General features: G+C 47.0%; 1 protein-coding gene across 3 annotated transcripts in view; it reads left to right on the top strand.

Moving 5' to 3' along the window:
- Shld1 (shieldin complex subunit 1) overlaps positions 1-19,748 on the top strand; it is a 66,112-nt gene that overhangs the window by 2,943 nt on the left and 43,421 nt on the right. For 2 of the 3 annotated variants that reach the window (XM_057781701.1, XM_057781702.1), the window contains exon 2: positions 3,764-3,948. In XM_057781701.1, coding sequence (XP_057637684.1) covers positions 3,768-3,948 — 181 coding nt within the window. In that variant the 5' untranslated portion in view covers positions 3,764-3,767. Of the gene's footprint in view, positions 1-822; positions 884-3,763; positions 3,949-19,748 lie in introns of those variants that run through there. The other variant, XM_057781700.1, reaches the window with a different exon arrangement.

The following is a 19,748-nucleotide window of genomic DNA, read 5'->3' as shown; positions in this document are numbered from 1 at the left end:
TCTGCCTCCCGAGTGCTGGGATTAAAGGCGTGCGCCACCACCACCCAGCTCAGGGTGTGGTTTTCTAGTGGTGTTAATGCTGATGTTGTTCTTGTGCTGTCTTTTCTGTCTTTTTTTTTTTCCAGAAGAGAAACTATGTAAGTTCATTCTGTGGGGCTAGGAGTATAGTTTAGTGGTAAGGCACATGTCTGGTGTAACGAGGATCGGGCTCAGTCCTGCTTTTCCTCTGTCCCATTGCATTCTCTCACACACATTCGCTGACTCTCGGACAGTGTGTTTAGAAGCAGATGTGCGTATGCTTATTTTATAGAGCCAAGGGTTCTGCCTTCCGCAGGGTTGTTTTTACTTTGTTTTGGCACAGTGCTCAGCTTGGAATTTTGAGCATTTAGTTTAAATGATTCAAAATACAAAGCAAAATACCACAGCAGTGATTTCTTTCATTAGTGGCATCAGTTTGCTGTTCTTTGAAGGCAGGCAGAATATACTGCTCGCATCTGTGACGTTTTCCCTCCCTTCCACAAGCCTCCTGCACCGAAGCGAAGCCAGAGGTGCCATGCAGAGGTCCCTGCTGAAGCTCCAGGCTTGCTCAGCTGTCGGTATGCCTGCAGAGAGACCGACCGAGAGACAGGATGTTCTGTTTTGGGGGAACTTATCTTTCCACTCCTTTTAGGAATGATCAGCTGGTAGCCTTGGCTGATCCTCCATCTGGGCAAGAGTCCGCAGCCTGTGACTGGGTGTCCTTACCAGGCATCAGTGTTGGTCAGCTTGTTCACTTGCTGTCTTTGCCTGGGGCTGCTCAGACTCGGGAGGCAGGGGGGCCTTCATGCTGGACTCAGGCAGTGGGAGCAGCATGGGAGTCCCATGTACTATAGACTTGACAAAGGTAAACTGTCCTTATTACACTGCTCATAGTATTCTGAAATTGCCTCTTCCATTAAATATATGTCTTTGAGCTCTTTCGAGTTCTACCATTTTATTCTTTTTCATTAGTTCTATCATTTTAACAGCTGTGTAGTGTTCCTTGATTTGAAATAATTCTTTCTTCCAAAGCTATTCCTTGTCTTCTTTCAACTCCCTTGGTAGCACAGCTGTGGCATCCAATTGTCTCTTCTAATTGACTTCCAGGTCCTTCTTAACATTTCTCTATTCATTCGGTTATTAAGTTCTGGTCTCCTTTGAGTTCTTTTTTGTTTTGTTTTTCTTCCAGTTTTTTTTTCTTTCAGTTTTTCAAGACAGGGTTCTCTGGGTAGCCCTGGCTGTTCTAGAACTAACTATGTTGACAGAGCTGCTTTTGAACTCACAGTGATCCACCTCTGCCTCCCAAATGTGGGACTGAAGGCACACATCCCCACTTCCCAGCTCTAACTGTGTTCTCGCTCTTTTTTTTCTTAGAGTTTCTCTTTGTAACAGGCTATCCTGCAACTTTTTTTTAGATTAGACTGGCTTTAAACTCACAGAGATCTACCTGCCTCTGCCTCCGAGTGCTGGGATTAAAGTTTAACTGTGTTTTTAATCTCTCCCTTACTCTTGACTGATAGGACCCTGGCCTAGCTCATACAGCCCTACTCCATTACGTAGAGTACCAGGGTGTGAATGTCCGTTGCTCATGGGACTGCCTGCAGCCACTATTGAGCAGGCTCCCGTCCTGTCAGCCATCTGTTTTCCAGTTACTAAGTGTGCAAGCACAGCAGTGCACACACAACCTTTGGATGGCACGTGGTGGCTTGTGACAACCCTAGCGTCGGGTACATGGCTGTGAGCTCATGAGAGAGGAGGGCAGGAGTGGGCGTGCTGCAAAGCACTTCGTGTGGAGGACCCAGCACCCCACAGGTTCAAGACCCAGGAAGGGAAGTGCTAGGATTTTCTTGGTTTGTTTGTTTTTTAATTTTATTATTAATTTTTTTATATATGGTATTTAAAATTTATTTTTATGTGTATGCCTGCATGTGTGTCTGTGTACCACATTCTCACCGACCTCAGAGTTCAGAGGTAGGTGTCAGATTCCCCTGATTTTAAACAAGAATTTTTCCAGTCTTTCATTCAGCAAACTACCCCTGAGGACATCAGAGCTCACTTAGAGAGTTTCTATATCCAAGATGCTGACAGAAGCTAGACCCTTCCTGTCCTTCCTGGAGTTGAGAGCAGGGTAAGGGGGCTCTGTGACCATCCAGTCAAGATCACATGGCTTGTTCCTCAGTGTATAAATCACCCTGTGTTGGTGATGGTTTGTCTGTTTGATTTTTGAGATAAGGTCTCAGACTGTAGTAGAGGCTGCTCAAACTTGTAGCAATCCTTGGCCTCCTGAGTGCTGGGATTATTGACATGGGCAACCACACTTAGCATAAGTGATCCTTCATGCTCATTTGAAACTCCCAATGCCCCCTGCTGCTTGTGAGTCTAGCCTGGTTCTTCTTCCCCCTCTTCCCAGCCCTTGGTTTTATTTATTTAATTTAATTTAATTTCAGGCAGGGTCTCCTCTAAGTTTGTCTAGGCTGGCAGTCTTGATTCAGTCTCTCAAATAGTTTGGATTATTTTCCTGAGCCACCAGGCCTGGTTTAAACTGTTTTTTTGTTTTTGTTTTTTATTCTTTTATTCCTTTTCTTGAACAAAACAAACAAACAAGCGGAAAAAAAACTTTTAAAAAGCTTTTAAAAAAATTTTAGCATACAAAGTAACAAATTTCATCAACGCCTACCACTGAACTGGTTCTCCTTGCTGCCCCCATCAAACTGGCTCCCCCCATGCTTTAGACTTTGGCCATGGCTGCTCTGGGGTGGGCGTGCTTCTTCTCAGAGTCCACCCTCCTTTCCACTCTTCCTTGTTTGAATTTACAGAGTTGACATAACGAGTTTTGACTGCCCCAGACTCTGAGATCCGTGAAAGAAGGACTGGATGCAGGCTATGGAGGGAACACATGTCACCTGATTTTCAGTACCAGATAAATAGCCCCAGAATAACCTGGGATGTAGCCTTGCTCCCAACTAGCCCCTGTATTCTAGACGTATTTAGCATTTCATTTCATAAAATCTGGATCAAACCCTTCTATTATCTGAAACTGTTCACCTCTGCCGTTTCCTAGACATTTTCCTTCTCATCAAGCACTTTGCAAGTGTTGTAGCTCAGACTGTGGTCTCATCTTATACAGCCCTTCTGAGGCCGAGGCAGGCTTGTTTCCAGGCCATCCTGGGCTACACAGTGAATGCCAGGGCACACCGGGCTACAGTGTGAGGTTTTGTCAAAAAGGAAAGAACAGCTAAAGCCCCCAAAGCCCCTAAGACCTAAAAACTAAAGCCCCAGATATTCTTGTTGCTGTCGAGTTCTCGTTCTCCACAGACCCTCACCAGAGAAGAGTCTGATTGGACATCCCGAGTGCTAACAGTTAGCCTCCTTTCACAGCTGGAATTACATTTATAATATAGATTACTATTGTTACTGTTTGTTTGGAGACAGTGTTGCTGGTTAGCCCAGGCTACCCTCAAACTTGTAATCCTCCTCCATCAGCCTCCTGAGTTTTGGAATGACAGATGTCTGCCAACAGGCCTAGGTCCTGGCTGAAATTAGGACTGGTTTTCCTCAGGTGAAAGTGTCTTGTCTCACAGTCAAGGGAACTTGGTGTCCAAACACTGGGTGAAAGGGAAAGAAAGGAAACACCATGCCTTAGGGGAAGAGAGTGGCTGGTTTCCAGGACTCCCCAGGCTGTAATCTAGGGCAGCTCCTGCCGCGCACAGCCCGTGATGTGGAACTGCTTTGCTTTCCCTTGCAGGCCTATGGAATCCCAAGCTGACACACCCAGCAGCCAGTCAGTGGAGAGCTGCTCCTTGAATCTCCCAGCAGCGTGTGACTTCAGAGGTCTTGAAGCAGCCCCAGAGGGCAGCCAGGGTGCCGGCAGCAAGTCTCTGAGTTCTCTGGACTCCCATTCTTTCCCTTGTTCTTCAACTGCTGATCCAGGTAATAAGCGGAGTTCGAATCGAGCTGACTTTAACAACAACTGGCAGAGACACAGGCATGTGGTAGCTCTGTTTCTCCACTTAGGAGTAAGTTTTTACCTCACGTAGAAAGACACTCTACCCAGCATCACTGTGGAGAAGGACTTCAAAGAAATCCCCTAGAGTAACGGTGTACAGGAACTGGGGATGCAGAGGTGAACACCCCCGGTCCTTCCCTCAGGGAGCTCAGAGTTTGGGGTGAGCCATAGACAAAGAGGACCAGAAAGGGAAGCAGATCTTTGCTATTCCTTCCTGGCCCTGTTCTGATCCAGAAGTGCTTGGAGACAAGAGGAACGCTCGGCTTGGCAAGGAGGGTGGATTGCACTTTGCTCTTTCAAGGCTGCAGAAAACAGAAGTGTGAGTGCTGTGTGCTGTGGGTGATGAGGATGATAGAGCCACCTTGGGGTGACTTCTGCCGCGGTGCAGCGTATGGTGGGTTCTTACGTTCCAGGGTAGGGATGTGAGGATGAGAAATGTTAGGCAGGAGAAACAGAGATTAGAAAGAAACACAGAGACACAGGACAGTCATGGGAGGGCAGCTCAGTGAATCCTGAATGCTGAATTTTGAGCTCTGAGTTCCCCCACATTGATTTTTCAGACACTTTTATACCCCAATACAAAAGGGGGGAAGAAGGCAAAAGACCTCTTTAACATGACACAAAGGACAAACAGAACAGTTACTGCTCCAATACTTGAGACATCAAGCCATTAATTCCTGAGCAAAGTATTTGATTTTGGGGAGTGAACCCACCAGAGACCAAGTATCCTGCAGGGAGTGACTTCCTAAGTCAAACCTCCTATTTCAAAAAAAGAAGCAGAAGTATGCTTGAATTTTCTGTCCTATGATCAGGGTGGAGCAGATCCATCTCTATGGGCCATCTTAATGTCCAGAGCACCAAGTAACCACATGCTAGGTCAGGATCTCTTGTTCTGTAGCCACACCTGTTGTCAATAACGTTGAAAGAGCAAAATAAGCTCAAACTCTCTGACCTTCAGGCAAGGTGGAATAGGTTCACATTTTGGGGTTCCCACAGGATGCCAGAGAACAGCAGTGAGGGCTTCTGTGTGTTTGGGTAAAGAGGATGATAGATGCGGGTTATTGTGGGCTTGCCTGGAGCATGTGTGCAGATAGAGACAACTATGTGGGTCCCAGGCATTGAACCCAGGCCATCAGATCCGAAACACCTGTACCTTCTGAGCCATCTTACCAGCCCTTGGTCTCTGGATTTAAATGAGAACCTTTCTATAAACTTTCCTGACTGAATTGCAGACGTTGATATTTTAAGGCTAATGGTAATTTAATTATTGAGCTGGAAAGCCCATCTCTTGTCTATGAATTATCTAATCTAGAGTCCACAAACCTGGATTCAAAGTTTAAATGTACGAGTTGCTGACCTGAGTTTGCTAGGTAGACCAGACTGGCTTATACTAACTTTGAAGTCACAAGCTGTCTCTCTGCCTTCTGAGTACTGGAATTAAAGGTATGTGCCACCACCCCTGGCTCCATAGAGTCTCATGCAGTGAAGACTAGCCTTGAACTCCTGGTCCTCATTCTGCCTTCTGAGTGCTGGCATTATAGGCACATACTTTGATGCCTAGCCACCTGTAGTTTACTTGCAAGAGCCTGTTTTTCATATTTACATGTTGACCCGTTTGCTCTCCTATCACTGCAGGTTTGTAGGTAGTCGTAGTTGGGGTTTTCCTCCCTGTAGCCCTGCAGCAGATTCCTGCCCACAGTTTCACCTGCTCTGACAATTCTGGACCGTTGTCTGCTCAGATCCAGGCAGGCTTGCCTTTGCGCTGATCTCCAGTGCTGTCCCCATAGCTGCTGTTCTAGCCCAGATGCAGCCATGTTGGTTTGTGTGTTTCCTGTCTGTATAGTAGGGAAATTCCTCTTCTGAGGAATATTCCAACTGGGCAGTCCATGGGGTAGCTCTGCAGTGGGCTATGGCACCAGTGCATACTCAGTAAGGAACATTTGACTCTTTTCCTGTGGCTTGTGCTTGACTCCAAATAGAGTCAGCTTTACAGAGCCGGCAGGAATGATGGGGGCTTGGGATGGAGGGCTGAGAGTGAACTTAGTAGCTGGCCTCCCTAGCTATTAAATTAGAAAGGATCCAGGAACTGACCATGAGAGTCTGGTCATGAGCAGAGGGCTCAGTGGTACAGCACTGCCCTGGCATGCCCAAGGCCCCCAGTTCAATCCAACACCAGAAAATTAAAGATGTATTAGAATTCCATTGAATTAATCCTCTATCAACATCTCTAGTTGAAATCCAGGCAGGAGTAGGCAAAAGAGTAGAGTATACAGTGATGGGGTGGGGCAGCCACTCCAGGCAGTGGCTTCCACCTGCAACTGGTAAGCAAGACAGTAGGCATTCACCAAAGCACAGCATGAGCTCCTGGGACAGGCAGAGCCCAGGTGGCTTATCCAAGGTCTGGAGGAGGGGTGGGGTTGCAGTTCTAACCCCTGGAAGAGTGGCAGGCCAGAGAAGACTGGCTTCAGGCTTTCTGTTCTATGTTGTTGCTTGTTCATTTAAGAGAAGGTCTCAGTTATATAGCACAGGCTAGCCTGCAACATCACAGGGGCACCCTGGAGTGGGACTGGTACTTCAGCCACTTCACATTTCACAACCTGCTGAGAGGTCATGACCCTACTTGATGGTGAAGCTTCTGCTTTTGAACCTAGATAGATGATCGACACCGTGCATCTTCGAAAGCCATTGAAAGTAAAGCTGGTAACTTGTAACTTTCACAAAGCCTCCTTCTATAGTGTTCTCTGAGAGGTATCATCAAAATCATCTATGTGCAAAGCCACTACTTTGTGTGTAGTCCCAGAAAACCTGCAGTCTGCTTTGACATGAATTCGTTCCCTACGAACTCTCCACCGGCCGTACTGAAGTGTGGATTTCAGAGGCTGGGAGCTGGGTTTGCCCTGGAGTTGCAGTCCAGTTTCTTCCACCCTTGCTCTGTTTGCACTGAATTCTGCCAAACATCAGGGAAAAGCAGAGTTGATGGATGATGGGGCTTGTCATGGCCACAATAGAGTCAGGCCAGGTAGGTGCCCCTGATCCTGGACCACGGCTCTTCTGTGTGATGAACCTGCTGCTAAATCCCAAGCTGGTAAATTACCAGTGGTACATTGGGGTTTTCATTGATGTGTGACTTTCTCCTATTCCGTGAACATGAATCAAACCTTAGATTTCCCCAGAGCTCCAGGTGTCCTGAGTCCACACACAGTGGAGAATGAGCCCAAGCTGTTGCCTCTCCAAACCCACCTGCTACAGGGACCCACAGAGCCAAGATGCTGGCACTTGCCACTTCTTCGTCCCTTGATTGGTCATCTTCCCCAGGCACTAGCCACCACCTCACCTACCCACGGGATGAAGCCTACTCTGGCCCAGAGGCCTGTGGTCCTGTCTAGGAGCCCTCACTGAGTGTGTCTCATCGCATACCACTGTTCATGCCTGGAAGAGGCCATTAGAGGCAGAGGCACGAGTCTTTAGAGCACTTTCTAAGAAACTAATGGGCTATAAGAATCCCGGGAGTAAGCCAGAAGAACCTCAAAAGTTTCTTTTGTTCCCGTCTGGTCTCCAAAGGCAGGATAGGCTGGGCTGTCATCTGCATTAATAACCGTGTGTCTGTCCTGAGGTTACCAGTTAGCCACTTTGCAGGAAGTGCTGTTGAAATAACCCTTGCCTCACACAGGCATAGGCTCATGAAGCTCTGCCCCATGCCTGTCCCAGTAGATAAAGCAGAAGACTCAGTGCTGCCAAGAAGGTCTTCCTGGGACACATTTCCAACCTAGTGCGTGAGTCTGTCTAAGACTGTCCTTCCTCTTCCCTGGCAGCGGTCCCAAGCTCTCCAGTAATCTGGTAGCTGTGTGATTTGTTCAAAACAACCGATCCAGCAACAGTGCAAGGCTGTAGAGGCCCACAGCCGCTGAGCACAAACACCTGGGGCTACTCTATAATCCTGGACTCCTGTTTTCTGGCTGAGCCAACTCTTAGAGCCTTAGCTGTCCGGTTCCCTCTTCGGGTGGTCTCCCTCTTCGGGTGGTCTCTGTCCTTGGTCAACTCCTATTCGCTCCATGAGCTGTTGAATGGGATCCACCCACCCCCTCCCCGACTTTGCACGTGGCAATGGACTCAAACTCCTTGCCTGTTAGATACTTGCTGTCCTGGCTGCAGGAATAAAGGGAAACATAGATATGAAGACGCAAAGAGCCGTATTAACTTATGAATTGTCTCCACTAAATCTCTCAAAGGCAAGGTCACGAGGTTTCATAAGGCTTGGTAGTCAGGTAGGTCCTGTAGCATATCTTCCCAGGGCCCACGGAGCCTTGCCCTGCAGATACCCACAGTCGTTCTAAGGCAAACAGAGGCTTTCTCTGCAGTTGTTTAGACGTGGTAGGACGGGCGGAGGAAATCTTGGCGCTTCCCTCAGAGTAGAACTTTTGTCTGAGAACAGTGCTGGGAGCTGGAAGGCAGACAGCAAGCCTAGTGCTAAGCACAATGAGTCTTTGATGATTAAAGGCCCAAGCTGGCAGGTGGCTATAAACTTTACCAGTGCTTGAATGCCCTTTGGTTTTTTTGGGGGGGGTTGGGGAGGCAGGGGGAGTCTGTCAACATCCCAGTCTTCAAAGGTAGCCAGATAATTTAATATTGAAGAATAGGTAAATATGCTTTATCCTGTTTAGAGCTCACATGGGATCTCTTTGTAATTCTATAAAATTCTGTTCCCATAATGGAACAATTAAAAGCCCTTACAGTCAGTACTTCATAGAAGTTACATAATCATTGTAAAATTCTAGGTTTGGGACTGGGGAGGCGGCTCAGGGGGTAAAGTACTGGCTGAGCAAGCTTGAAGGTCTGGGTTCTCGGGTACATGACACCCATGTGCAAACAGGCTGTGGAGGGGGTCAGGACAGGCCAATCCTGGGGTCTCACTTGCCAGCCGCGGTAGTCTAGATGGTGAGCCTCCAGGGTCAGGCTCTCAAAGTGGGAGGGCCTGGAGGAGAGGGATCATGAGTTAGAAGCACACACCCAAGTTCTATTCCCAGCACCCATGTCAGGCAGCTCTTACCCTCAGTCACCCTAGCTCCAAGGGATCTGACACCCTTGTCTCTCACTGTGCACTTGCACTTGGATGTAAAAACCGACATCCCCCACCCCGCCCCGCACACTGCACACACTGTGAAACATAAAATACAACTTTAAAAACTTAGGTAGAGAACAATTAAGGAAGACAGCAGATGCCAGCCTTTGGCCTACACACGTGCACACATGGGCAAGTGCAAGTGTGTGCGAGTGCTTGTGCGCACACACACAATCCTGTGTCATTTCTCTTTTAAGAGTCAGGCTGTATGGTAGACATGCAAATGATGTCAAAGAATTATTTTGATGAAGATATAAACAATATCTAACCTACTGGCTAATAACACCTCTCCCTTCCCTCCCTCTTCCCTCCCTTTTCCCTCCCTCTCCCCTCCTCTCCAGGATACATCAAGGAAAGGAAGGAATAAGGCAGTGATCATAAACTGATTCTCTGAGACAGGACTGGAAACAAAGTGGGGTTTCCATCACACGGCCTGGCTTTTACTTGATAACATTTGTTGTTTTGCACAGCAGTACATTCCAGTGTTGGCTCACTCATGCCCCACCCCCACCTCTCCCTCTCCCTGCCAATTTAGCCAACTAGAAGGTTCAGTTCCAGAACAGGATTCTGAGCCCTGCCCTCTACTGGTAGAAGGCAGCTGTGGTTTCTGATGGGGTTGTAATTGAGGACCATGGGGTTGCAGACTGTTGAAGCTCCTGGTCTGCTGCTCTCATTCCTTCCCTCCCTCCCCCCCTCCCCCTCCCCCTCCCTCCCTCCCTCCCTCCCCTTATCTCTGCTTTTATGAGCTATTGCCTCACTATGTGGACCAGACTGGCCTCAAACACCCCATCTTACCATGTTAGCCTCCTGAGTGCTGGGGTTACAGAGCTGGTAGTGTCAAAAGTGCTGTGGACATTCCTTGGGGACTCCAGGCTGAGACTTGGGAGGGATGGTATGCTAGCCTCCCATGATGCATGCTTCTGTTCATTTATACTGTGGGTCTTCAGACCCTGAAGAGTTTTCCAGGGCCAAATGGAGTTTGAAAACCTCCCAGCCCACCTAATCTCATTCCCACATGGGGAAACTGAATCTCAGGATGCAAACCCACCCAAAGACACCAGCAACCTGGAAACTATTTCCTGATTGGCCATCTTGCAGATGACTTTAACTGTTAATTCTTTGTCTCATTTAAGATACACCTAAAGCCAGGCATAGTGGTGCATGCCTTTAATCCCCAGCAGAGGCAGGCAGATCTCTGTGAGTTCAAGGTCTGCCTAGCCTACATAGCAGCTTCTGGACAGCCAGGGCTACACAGTAAGACCCTGTCTAGAGCTGTGTATTTAGAGTTCCGAATGGCAGGTTATGTTAGTCACCGGAGGGGGTGATGGTTTTAACCGTGTTGAAGAGCTCAAGGATGCTGCTGCTATGGGTAATGGCCTCCTCTGGTCTTCACCTTTGAATTCCAGTGCTGTCTGTGAGGGCTAATGGTCTAGAAAGGAAATCTCAGTAGATCTGAAAACCAAGCAGGGCTCCCGACACCAGACAGGGCTGTAGGGCGCTTAGATGCGGAGCCAGTGGGCAGAGTCAACCGCCTGCTGACTCAGCTGCTTTCCTTACTGGCTCCTGCAAGTGAGCTTATGTTCAGGACTTGTTCAGCTGTGTCTTCCTCCAGTGCAAGGACAGACTTGACTGCTGTAGTCAACCGATACTGCGCCTCATTCACCACAGGCAGTAAGGGAAGACAGTGAACATCTGTCCCTTATTGGACACCTACTCTGTAGAAGCTGTGTCATAGGTGTTTATATACATGCGTCTGTGTGTCTGTGTGTTGTTGTGAGCGTCTGTGTGTGTGTGTGTTGTTGTTATTGTTGCTGTTGCCGTTGGGCAGCAAATCCAGGGTGTCCAGTATGCCAAGCAAGTACTCTGGTACTGTGCACCCCAGCGTCTTGTTCCTTTTAGAACAGTGCTGTTCCTTCTTAGCACCACCCCCAAAGTAGTAAGAACTGTTCTGATCTCCATTTTACCCCTGAGGAAACAACCTTGGAGAGGCTGGTATTGAGATTTGTTTAAAGAGTGCTGGAAAGCTGAGACTCAGATCTGGGTCAGGCCAAGCTCAAAGGCAGGACTTTAAAGAAATGCAAACACGAGGTCTGAGTGAGGGCTGTGACATGCTAAGCCGGAAGCGTTTGCAGTTACCCTTCCCAGCTCCTTCTGCTAACTGCCCTCCAATATCAGTGCTTTTCAGGGGCCAGCCATGCCTCCTGCCTCACTTGAGACACACACACACAGACAAAGAGACAGACAGACAGACACACACACACGCACACCTTTCTTTCCTAGTTCTGCTCTGTGGAAGAAGCACTACTCTGCGAGAAGACATTGCCTTCCTGGTTAGTTCAGTGTCACATTAGGCAGGAGTTTGGATTCCAGCTGGAATGAGTGAAACCCTTCTATTACCCAGCAGACATTTTCTCTCCTGCATCCAGCACTATTTGCCCTTTGTCTTGTGTAGCTACCCTTTGGTTCCCCAGGTTCCAACCCAGGCCTTTGCATTTTAGGCAAATGTCACCACTGGGCTGTTTGAACACTGCTGACGACATGCTATGGAATCCAGCATCCTGAGCACAGCCCGTCAGGGTAAATGCTTTTGTATTCACTTCTGGGCTCTCTGTGCTTGACTGGCGGTCGCCACACAGTGTCTGCAGCTGCTCTCTGCCAGCTTAGGCCTTGACCCATGAGTCAAGCAGCACCTGGTTTTTAGGAGGTTCTCAGTTCAGGCTGCTGGACTGAATACATGAAACTTGTTGATATTCAAAAGAAATAAGGGCTGGAGAGATGGCTCAGTGGTTCGGAGCACCGGGTGCCCTTCTAAAGATGTGGGTTGGATTCCCAGCATCCACATGGCAGTTCGCAACCGTCTCTAACTCCAGTTCTTGGGGATCCCACATCCTCTTCTTTCCTGAAGATTTTGAGACTAGTGAGTTCAAGGCGTGTAGCAGGCTTTCTTTTGGACTACCAGCCAGCTCTCAAGTCATGACATTTACAGACATGGAGACTTATTATTAGTTATGAATGCACGGCCTTAGTTTGTATTTGTCCTACTTGCTCTTATAATTTAATTTAACCTGTTTCTCTTCATTTATGTTTTTCCTTGGGGCTTTTTACCTTTCTTTCATTCTGTGTGTCCTACTTTCCTGCTTCTTCCGTGTCTGGCAGGCTGGCCCCAGGCTTTCTTCATCTCTTTCTTCCTTGTTCTCTGCTATCCTCTCAAGCCTAGATTCCTCCTCCTACTTATTCTCTCTGCCCACCAGCCTCACCTATCCCTCTTCTGCAATGCCATTGGTCATTCAGCTTTTTATTAGACCAATCAGGTGCCTTAGGCAGGCAAGGTGAAATAGCAACACATCTTTACATAGTTAAACAAATGCAGCATAAACAAATGTAACACACCTTTACATAAAGTAATATTCCACAACAAAGGTCTATGTAGTGAGATGTTCCCACAGGTAAAGGTGCTTGTGGTTAGATCTGATGACTTGAATTCAATCCCAGGAACCCACACAGTGTGAGGAGAGAACTAACTCCATAAATAAATATAATCAATACATTAAACAAAATAAAATATCAAAACAGTAAGAGCACGATAGGAAATGGAACAGCTTTCAGGATGTTACAGGGTAGAATCTGATCTGTGTATGTCCCTAGGAGAGAGTTTATTTATCCACTTCGAGACAATCTCGCTGTGTAATTCTGGCTGTCTGAAAACTTACTATATAGACAGGACTGGCCTTGAACACACAGATTTGTCTCTTAAGTGAAGACTCATGCCCTGCTGGACTGTTTCTTTGAGACATCATTTCACTGTGTTGCTTACAATGGTCTTGAGCTCAAAATCCTCTCTTCTCAGCCTCCCAAATTCTGGGATTATAGGCTTTAGGCCACCATGCCTTGAGGGGATTGTTCAGTCATTTCTTTATTTTTAAGGTTTATTTTTATATTTTAAAAATATGTGTGTTTGTCTAACTGTGGGTATGTATATGTGAGTGTGTGCCTGTGGAGGTCAAAAGTGTCAGATTCGATTCCCCTGGATCTGAGATAATAGAGGTTGTGAGCTACCTAGAGTGGGTTCTCTGCAAGGGCCTCTACCTGCTGAACCACCTTTCTGTCCCAGGAATTGTTTCTTAGTTCAGCAAATATTTCCTAATAAGAGTTCTTAGAATTATAGGTTTAAGAATACATCTAAAGAATACATCTAAAGATTGTCTGTCTATCTGTCTTTCTTTCTTCTTCTTCTTCTTCTTCTTCTTCTTCTTCTTCTTCTTCTTCTTCTTCTTCTTCTTCTTCTTCTTCCTCCTCTTCCTCCTCCTCCTCCTCCTCCTCCTCCTCCTCCTCCTCCTCCTCTTCCTCCTTCTTCTTCTTTTTGAGACAGGGTCTCACTGTGTAGGTCTGTAGCTCTGGCTGTCCTGGAACTCACAATGTAAACCAGGCTAACCTTGAACTCAGAGCTCACAGAGCTCCTCTTGCCTCTACCTCCCAAATGCTGAGATTAAAGGTGTGTGCCACCACTACCTAGCTTGCTTTTAAAGATGTTTAAGAATTTATTTATTGTTTAGTTTGTATATGGTGTGTGTCTGAGCCCGTGTCTGAGCACAGTGGTATACTGAAGTCAGTTCTCACACACTGAAAAAGAAAAGCTAGACATGGTGGCACACACTTGTAATTCCAGTACTTGGGCAGTGGGAAACACACAGAGCCTTGGGACCCACTGGCCTGCTAGCCCAGCTCACTTGATGAGTTCTGGACTAGTAAGAGACCCATCTCAAGAAACTCAGAAATGGATGGCTTCTCAAGAGCAACACCCAAGGCAATCCTCTGGCACACACACACACATACACCACACAAACACACAAACACACAGGCATATACATACAGCCTATACAACACATACACACCACACAAACACAAGGCAGATACAGACACATACCCCATATAACACACACATACATACCACACACACTCACACAGACACATAAACACAAAGGCAGACACAGACATGCAGACACAAACACACACCACATATACACACAAACACACCACTTACACACTCACACATATACATATGCAGACATACACACACAAACATACCACATACATATACACAGGTATATGTGTATACAGGCAGACATACACACAAACACCACAATACACACAAATATCCACTTACATACACACAGGCACACACATGCAGACATATATACACACAAACACAGCGCAAACATGTATACCACACACACACGCACAGAGGCAGACACATACAAACACAAATATACAAACATGATTCCTCCTTTAAGACACTGGTATAGCACCTCTCCCTCCACCAGCCTGCTCTGTCTGTCCTATTTGTCAGTCCGGTTGCCGTATCTGGACAAGCTCTTGATTGTTATGCTGTCCTGCAGAATAAACACATGCCTTCTTTTCCAACTCCTGTCCACATAACTCTGCTCTCCAGCTTCTGGGGCCTTCGTAGGTCTGCTGAAGACCTTAGTGTAGCCATGTGAGAGCGTGTGGAAGTCTGAGGCAGATGGATCCCTGATTTCAGAGCCAGCCTGGTGTAAATCATTAAATTATGTCCCAGAAATAAATATATAAATAAAAATTCACACCTTCCTATGTGGGATCTAAGGATCCACACTTCCTCACCTCTTGACTCTGTACCCACAGCATGCTTAACTCTAATTCTCTAATCTTCACTTTCGGAAAACATCTTTGCTTTTCATGCGAGCACTTTCACGACTGAGCGGTCTCCCCTGTTTTCCCTGAGATAACCATTTCTATCATATCCTAGCACTCTGGGTCTTTTGAGTAGCAAACATGAGGAAATGCTGAGAAAATGCATGCACCTGTTTCTTCCCAGCATGTTAAATATTTGGCTTTCCAGGATCTCTCTTTCTCACCTTTTCCTAACATTTTATTTTTTGAGATATGGTCTTGCTGTGTATCTCCAGCTGGCTTCAAACTCGTGATCCCCTGGCTTCCTCCCATGTGCTGGGATTGCAAGCAAGTATGAGCCACCAAGTTGGGATTTCACAAAGATTGTTCGGGAAAGTGACGATTACAGAAATTAAGTAAATCACGGTGTGAGTACAAAGTTGAAGAAGTTATAGACTGAACAAGGCCACTGCCGCTTCAGGAGACCAGTTTGGCTGGAATTGGGTACACTTATTCCCCAGTTTTTTTAGTCAGTAGTACTTAAGCAGGTGCCTGGACTTGGCACTGTGTGTTACTCTACTGCCCTCTTGTGGTTGCTGTCCGCATAGTTCTGAGCATTGGTGGGGAGGCAGCACTTAGTGAGTTAAACCTTTTGTCATTCTCTGCTCTGATTAACCCTACCCCGCCCCGCATACACACACACATACACACATACATACACACACACACACACACACACACACACACACACACACCACACTGGGGATTGAACTCAGCACCTGCACATTTGAGGCAAGAGCTTTCCCACTAAGCTACACCTCTCTCCCCTCTCATGTATTCTTTGTAGAAGCTGTCTACTAGAAGTAAAATTAAACATTTCGGGGAGATTTATTTTTGAGATGGGGTCTTAGGCTAAAGCCTGAGAAGCTAATTTGTCTTACTGTTCCCAGTGTCATTATGTGGAGTCCAGAAGAGGCCATGGGATCCCCGGAGCTGGAGTTATAGGAGGTTGAGTGCTGGGAACTGAACTCAGGTCCTCGGCAAGAGCAGTACATGTTCTTAACCACTGAGCCATCTCTCCATCCCCATCTCAGAATTCTTAAAGTTTACAACTTCCATTTCAAGGCCAGCCTGGGCTGCATAGTAGGACTATCTTGAAACACTAAAACAAACCAAGAATGAGCTGAGGAAGGGCTATGGAGAGCAGAGCTTGAGCCCAGCACCTCTGTAAAAGCAGATCCTGGTCACACTCACCAGTGACCCCAGGGTTGTGGGAGCCAGAGATAGGAGGACCCCTGGGCTTACTGGCCTGCCACAATGACCAAAACAGCAAGCTCCAGGTTCTGTCTGCAGGGAACAAGTCAGAGAGACAGAAAACACTCGCCAACCTCCCCCAGTCACTGCAAATGCACGCTCACAGAACTTGCACGCTCACCCTCACAGACCTTGCACGCTCATCCTCATAGACCTTGAACACTCACCCTTACAAACCTTGCACACTCACCCTCACAGGCCTCACACACACAAAGTAACAAAAAACACCCATCATCCTCCCCCAGCCGCTGCAAGTGCATGCTCACGCTCACAGACCTTACACGCTCAACCTCACAAACCTTACACGCTCATCCTCACAGACCTCATACACACAAAGAAAGAAAAGAAAGAAATGGGTGTATTTGTCTCTCTCTTCCTTCACCAAGTCCCACATAGCCCAGGCTGGCCTTGAATTCACTAAGTAGCCAAGGTTGGCCTTGAACTTGAGCTATCTTTTGACAGGGTTTCTCTCTTTTGTAGTTCTGGCTATCCTGTAAATTGCTATGCAGACCAGGCTGACCTCAAACTTACAGAGATCCACCTGCCTCTGCCTCCTGAGATTTTTGCCATCGTGCCCAGCTGGGCTTGAACTCTTGATTTTACTGCTTCCACTTCCCTGGTGCTGCAAAACACCACTTCCCTTTTCCTTTCTAAAGCTGGTTCACTGTATCACCCAAGCTGGCCTAGAACTTACTATATAGACCAGGTTGACTTCAAACTCCATCCCCCTGCCTCAGTCTCCTCCATGTTGAGATTGCATACATCACCATGTGTGGCTGTTAATATTTTTGGAAGGGTAAAAGAAAACTGTTTGGGGCAGACAAAATAGGAATATAAATGTTTGAACTTCTGTCAAATTTGTAATCAGACAGAGGTGATTTTACTGTGGTAGACTGGTGGCTGGGCCTGGTGACCTTCATTCCTCTCTGAATGGGAGGAACTGTGGCCGTTGAGGCTTTTGGGCAGTGGTTCTCAGCCTGTGGGTTGCAACCCGTGGGGGGGGTCAAACGACCCTCTCATAGGGGTCACTTAAGACCATCGAAAAACATATACATTTGCATTACAATTCATAACAGTAGCAAAATTACAGTTATAAAGTAGCAGCAAAAATAATTTTATGGTGGGGCACACTACAACTTAAAGAACTGTATTAAAGGGTTGCAGTCTTAGGAAGGTTGAGAATCACTGTTTTAAGGGCTTTTTCACTTTTTGCCTAGTTCTTAACCTCTTTACGCCTCATTTCTGTGTGTGTTTCCTAAAATAACGCTGTGAGGTGGAGCTGGACTTGGTGAGAGATGACACTTTCAACCCCCACACCACTAAACTCTCACGTGACACCCACTTGTAACAGTTTCGACGTGCAATGTCACCCACAGGTTCCTATGTTTTAACACTTGGTCCAGCCCAGCTGGTGGCGCTGATTTGGGAGGATGGGGATCTTTGGGGTGTAGGGCCTCCCTGGCTGAAAGACTTACAGCCTGCCCCACTTCACCTGAGCTCTCTCTGGTATGAGGTGTCAGAAGCCGCCTCTGCAAGCTCCACCACGGACTGACCCACCTCGGCCAAAGTGTGCGGCTGGATCTTTGTGCTGCCAGCTCACAAAAAACAACATGGAGACTTACTATTAATTATAAAAGTTTAGCCTATAGTTTAGGCTTGTCCCACTAGGTCTTTATAAATCAAATTAACCCATTTCTCTTCATCTGCGTGTTGCCATGTGACTTAAGGCTTTTACCTCCTGCATATCTTGCTCCATCTATATCCTGCTGGCAACTCTGCCCTTCTTCTCAGTGCTCTCTCTGTCCAAAAGTCTCACCTATACTTCCTGCCTGGCTATTGGCCCTTCATTTAGCTTTTAAACCAATCACAGTCATATATCTTTACAGAGTGTAATCAAAAATCTCAGAACCAAAGTGTCTTCCCTGCCATGATAGACAGTACTGTCTACAATAGGGAGCCAAGTTAAACCTGTCTTGTCTTCATTGCTTCTGCTAATTATTTTGCCACCGTGGTGACAGCAGTGATCTGCAATACACGGATGCCTGCCTTGTGCTTCCTTCCTCCCTGGTGAACGTGTGTGCCCCTCCTATGTGTGTCCCATCCTCTGGGTGGATGGTAAGAAGTCCTCATTTTCCTCCAAAGATCTTCAGCTTAACCCGCTGCTTGACGTCTTTCAGATTTGCAGTGCGGAACTGGCACACATTCAGTAGAAATCGTGCTTCAGGTCTGGGATTTGGATCTTCCCAGTGTTAGTGGTATGTTGTCTGCTGTGATGCTGGCCGGTGACAGTGAGTGGTGGGAACCAGCCAGCCCTGCTGGGACACACCCGTATCCCCACAGCATATTGTGTTGCTGATTTAGCATGTCTAGTGAGTTAGATGCATTGAGTGCACTTGTGATTTAGGATGCTTCCAAATTACAGTGAGTGCATTTATTAGGGTACAACCCCACTGGAAGCTGAGAAGCATTGCTATTATCTGTAATTCATGCTTCTGTGTCTATTCTTACCTTCTTTATGAAAGAATTACATTTAGCTTCAAATAAACCAAGCAGTATTGTTGTTTATTATTACTATTATTTATGTGTCTGGATGCTCTGTATGTTTGCATTGTCCAGGAAGGCCAGAAGAGGGTGTTGAACTTGTTTGTGACTCCCTGTGGCTGTTGGGAATCGAACCTGCATCCTCCGGATGAACAGCTAGTACTTTTTTTTTTTTTTTTCTCAAGACAGGGTTTCTCTGTGGTTTTGGAGCCTGTCCTGGAACTAGCTCTTGTAGACCAGGCTGGTCTCAAACTCACAGAGATCCGCCTGCCTCTGCCTCCCAAGTGCTGGGATTAAAGGCGTGCGCCACCACCGCCCTGCTAACAGCCAGTACTTTAAACCTCTGAGCCACTTCTCCAGCTCCCAATGGTGGAATTTTGATAGAAGTAGCATGATAGTGTTGTTCCAGGGGCTTTTAGGTTTTCTATTGGCTTTGGAGACAAAGTCTCACTTCTGTAGTACCAGCTGGTCTGTCACTCACTTTGTAGCCAAAGCTGGCCTTCAATTTGCTGTAATCCTCCTGCCTGTACCTCCCGAGTGCTGGGTTATAGGCATGAGCCGCTACACTGGCTCCCAGGTACTCTTGCCTGCTTCTGGGCATAGACACAGCATTACTCCGTCATTACAGAGTGACAGGAAAGTTGATTTCAGCCATCTTGCTGCATGGTGGTGTGCCCATCAGCCAAGACACCAATATTTCTTCCTCATATATGAGTTTTTGTTCTGAGTGTCCAGTGGGTGTGAACTGAAGAATCCAGGTTGGGGAAAGTACCAACATGGTAGCAGTGATGGCTGCCAGCCTTCTGTCCCTACTCTCTCCACTAAGATGATGAATGTGTCTTTAAGACTTGGTTTTTGTAGTTGATAGGAAGCGCCTGGCCTTCAATCCTTTGCTTTTTCCTTCCTTGAATTGTTTCATTCGTGATCACATTAATCAGAAAATCAGTTGCTGGTGGCCTTGTGACAGGACAGCACGCACCACTTCAGCCCGAGCTCTGCAGGGCTGGCCCTCGTCCTGGCCTTCACTTTGTGTGCCCTCCTGTGTTGGGCTGGGGACAATTCTTGCCCATGATGGTTATGTTGAATTATGATTTAAAATTG

Source organism: Chionomys nivalis, chromosome 9, assembly GCF_950005125.1.
Source record: "Chionomys nivalis chromosome 9, mChiNiv1.1, whole genome shotgun sequence".
Classification (NCBI taxonomy): Eukaryota; Metazoa; Chordata; class Mammalia; order Rodentia; family Cricetidae; genus Chionomys; species Chionomys nivalis.
The sequence above is the reverse complement of the archived record's forward strand: the minus strand, read 5'-3'. Positions and strand labels throughout refer to the sequence as shown.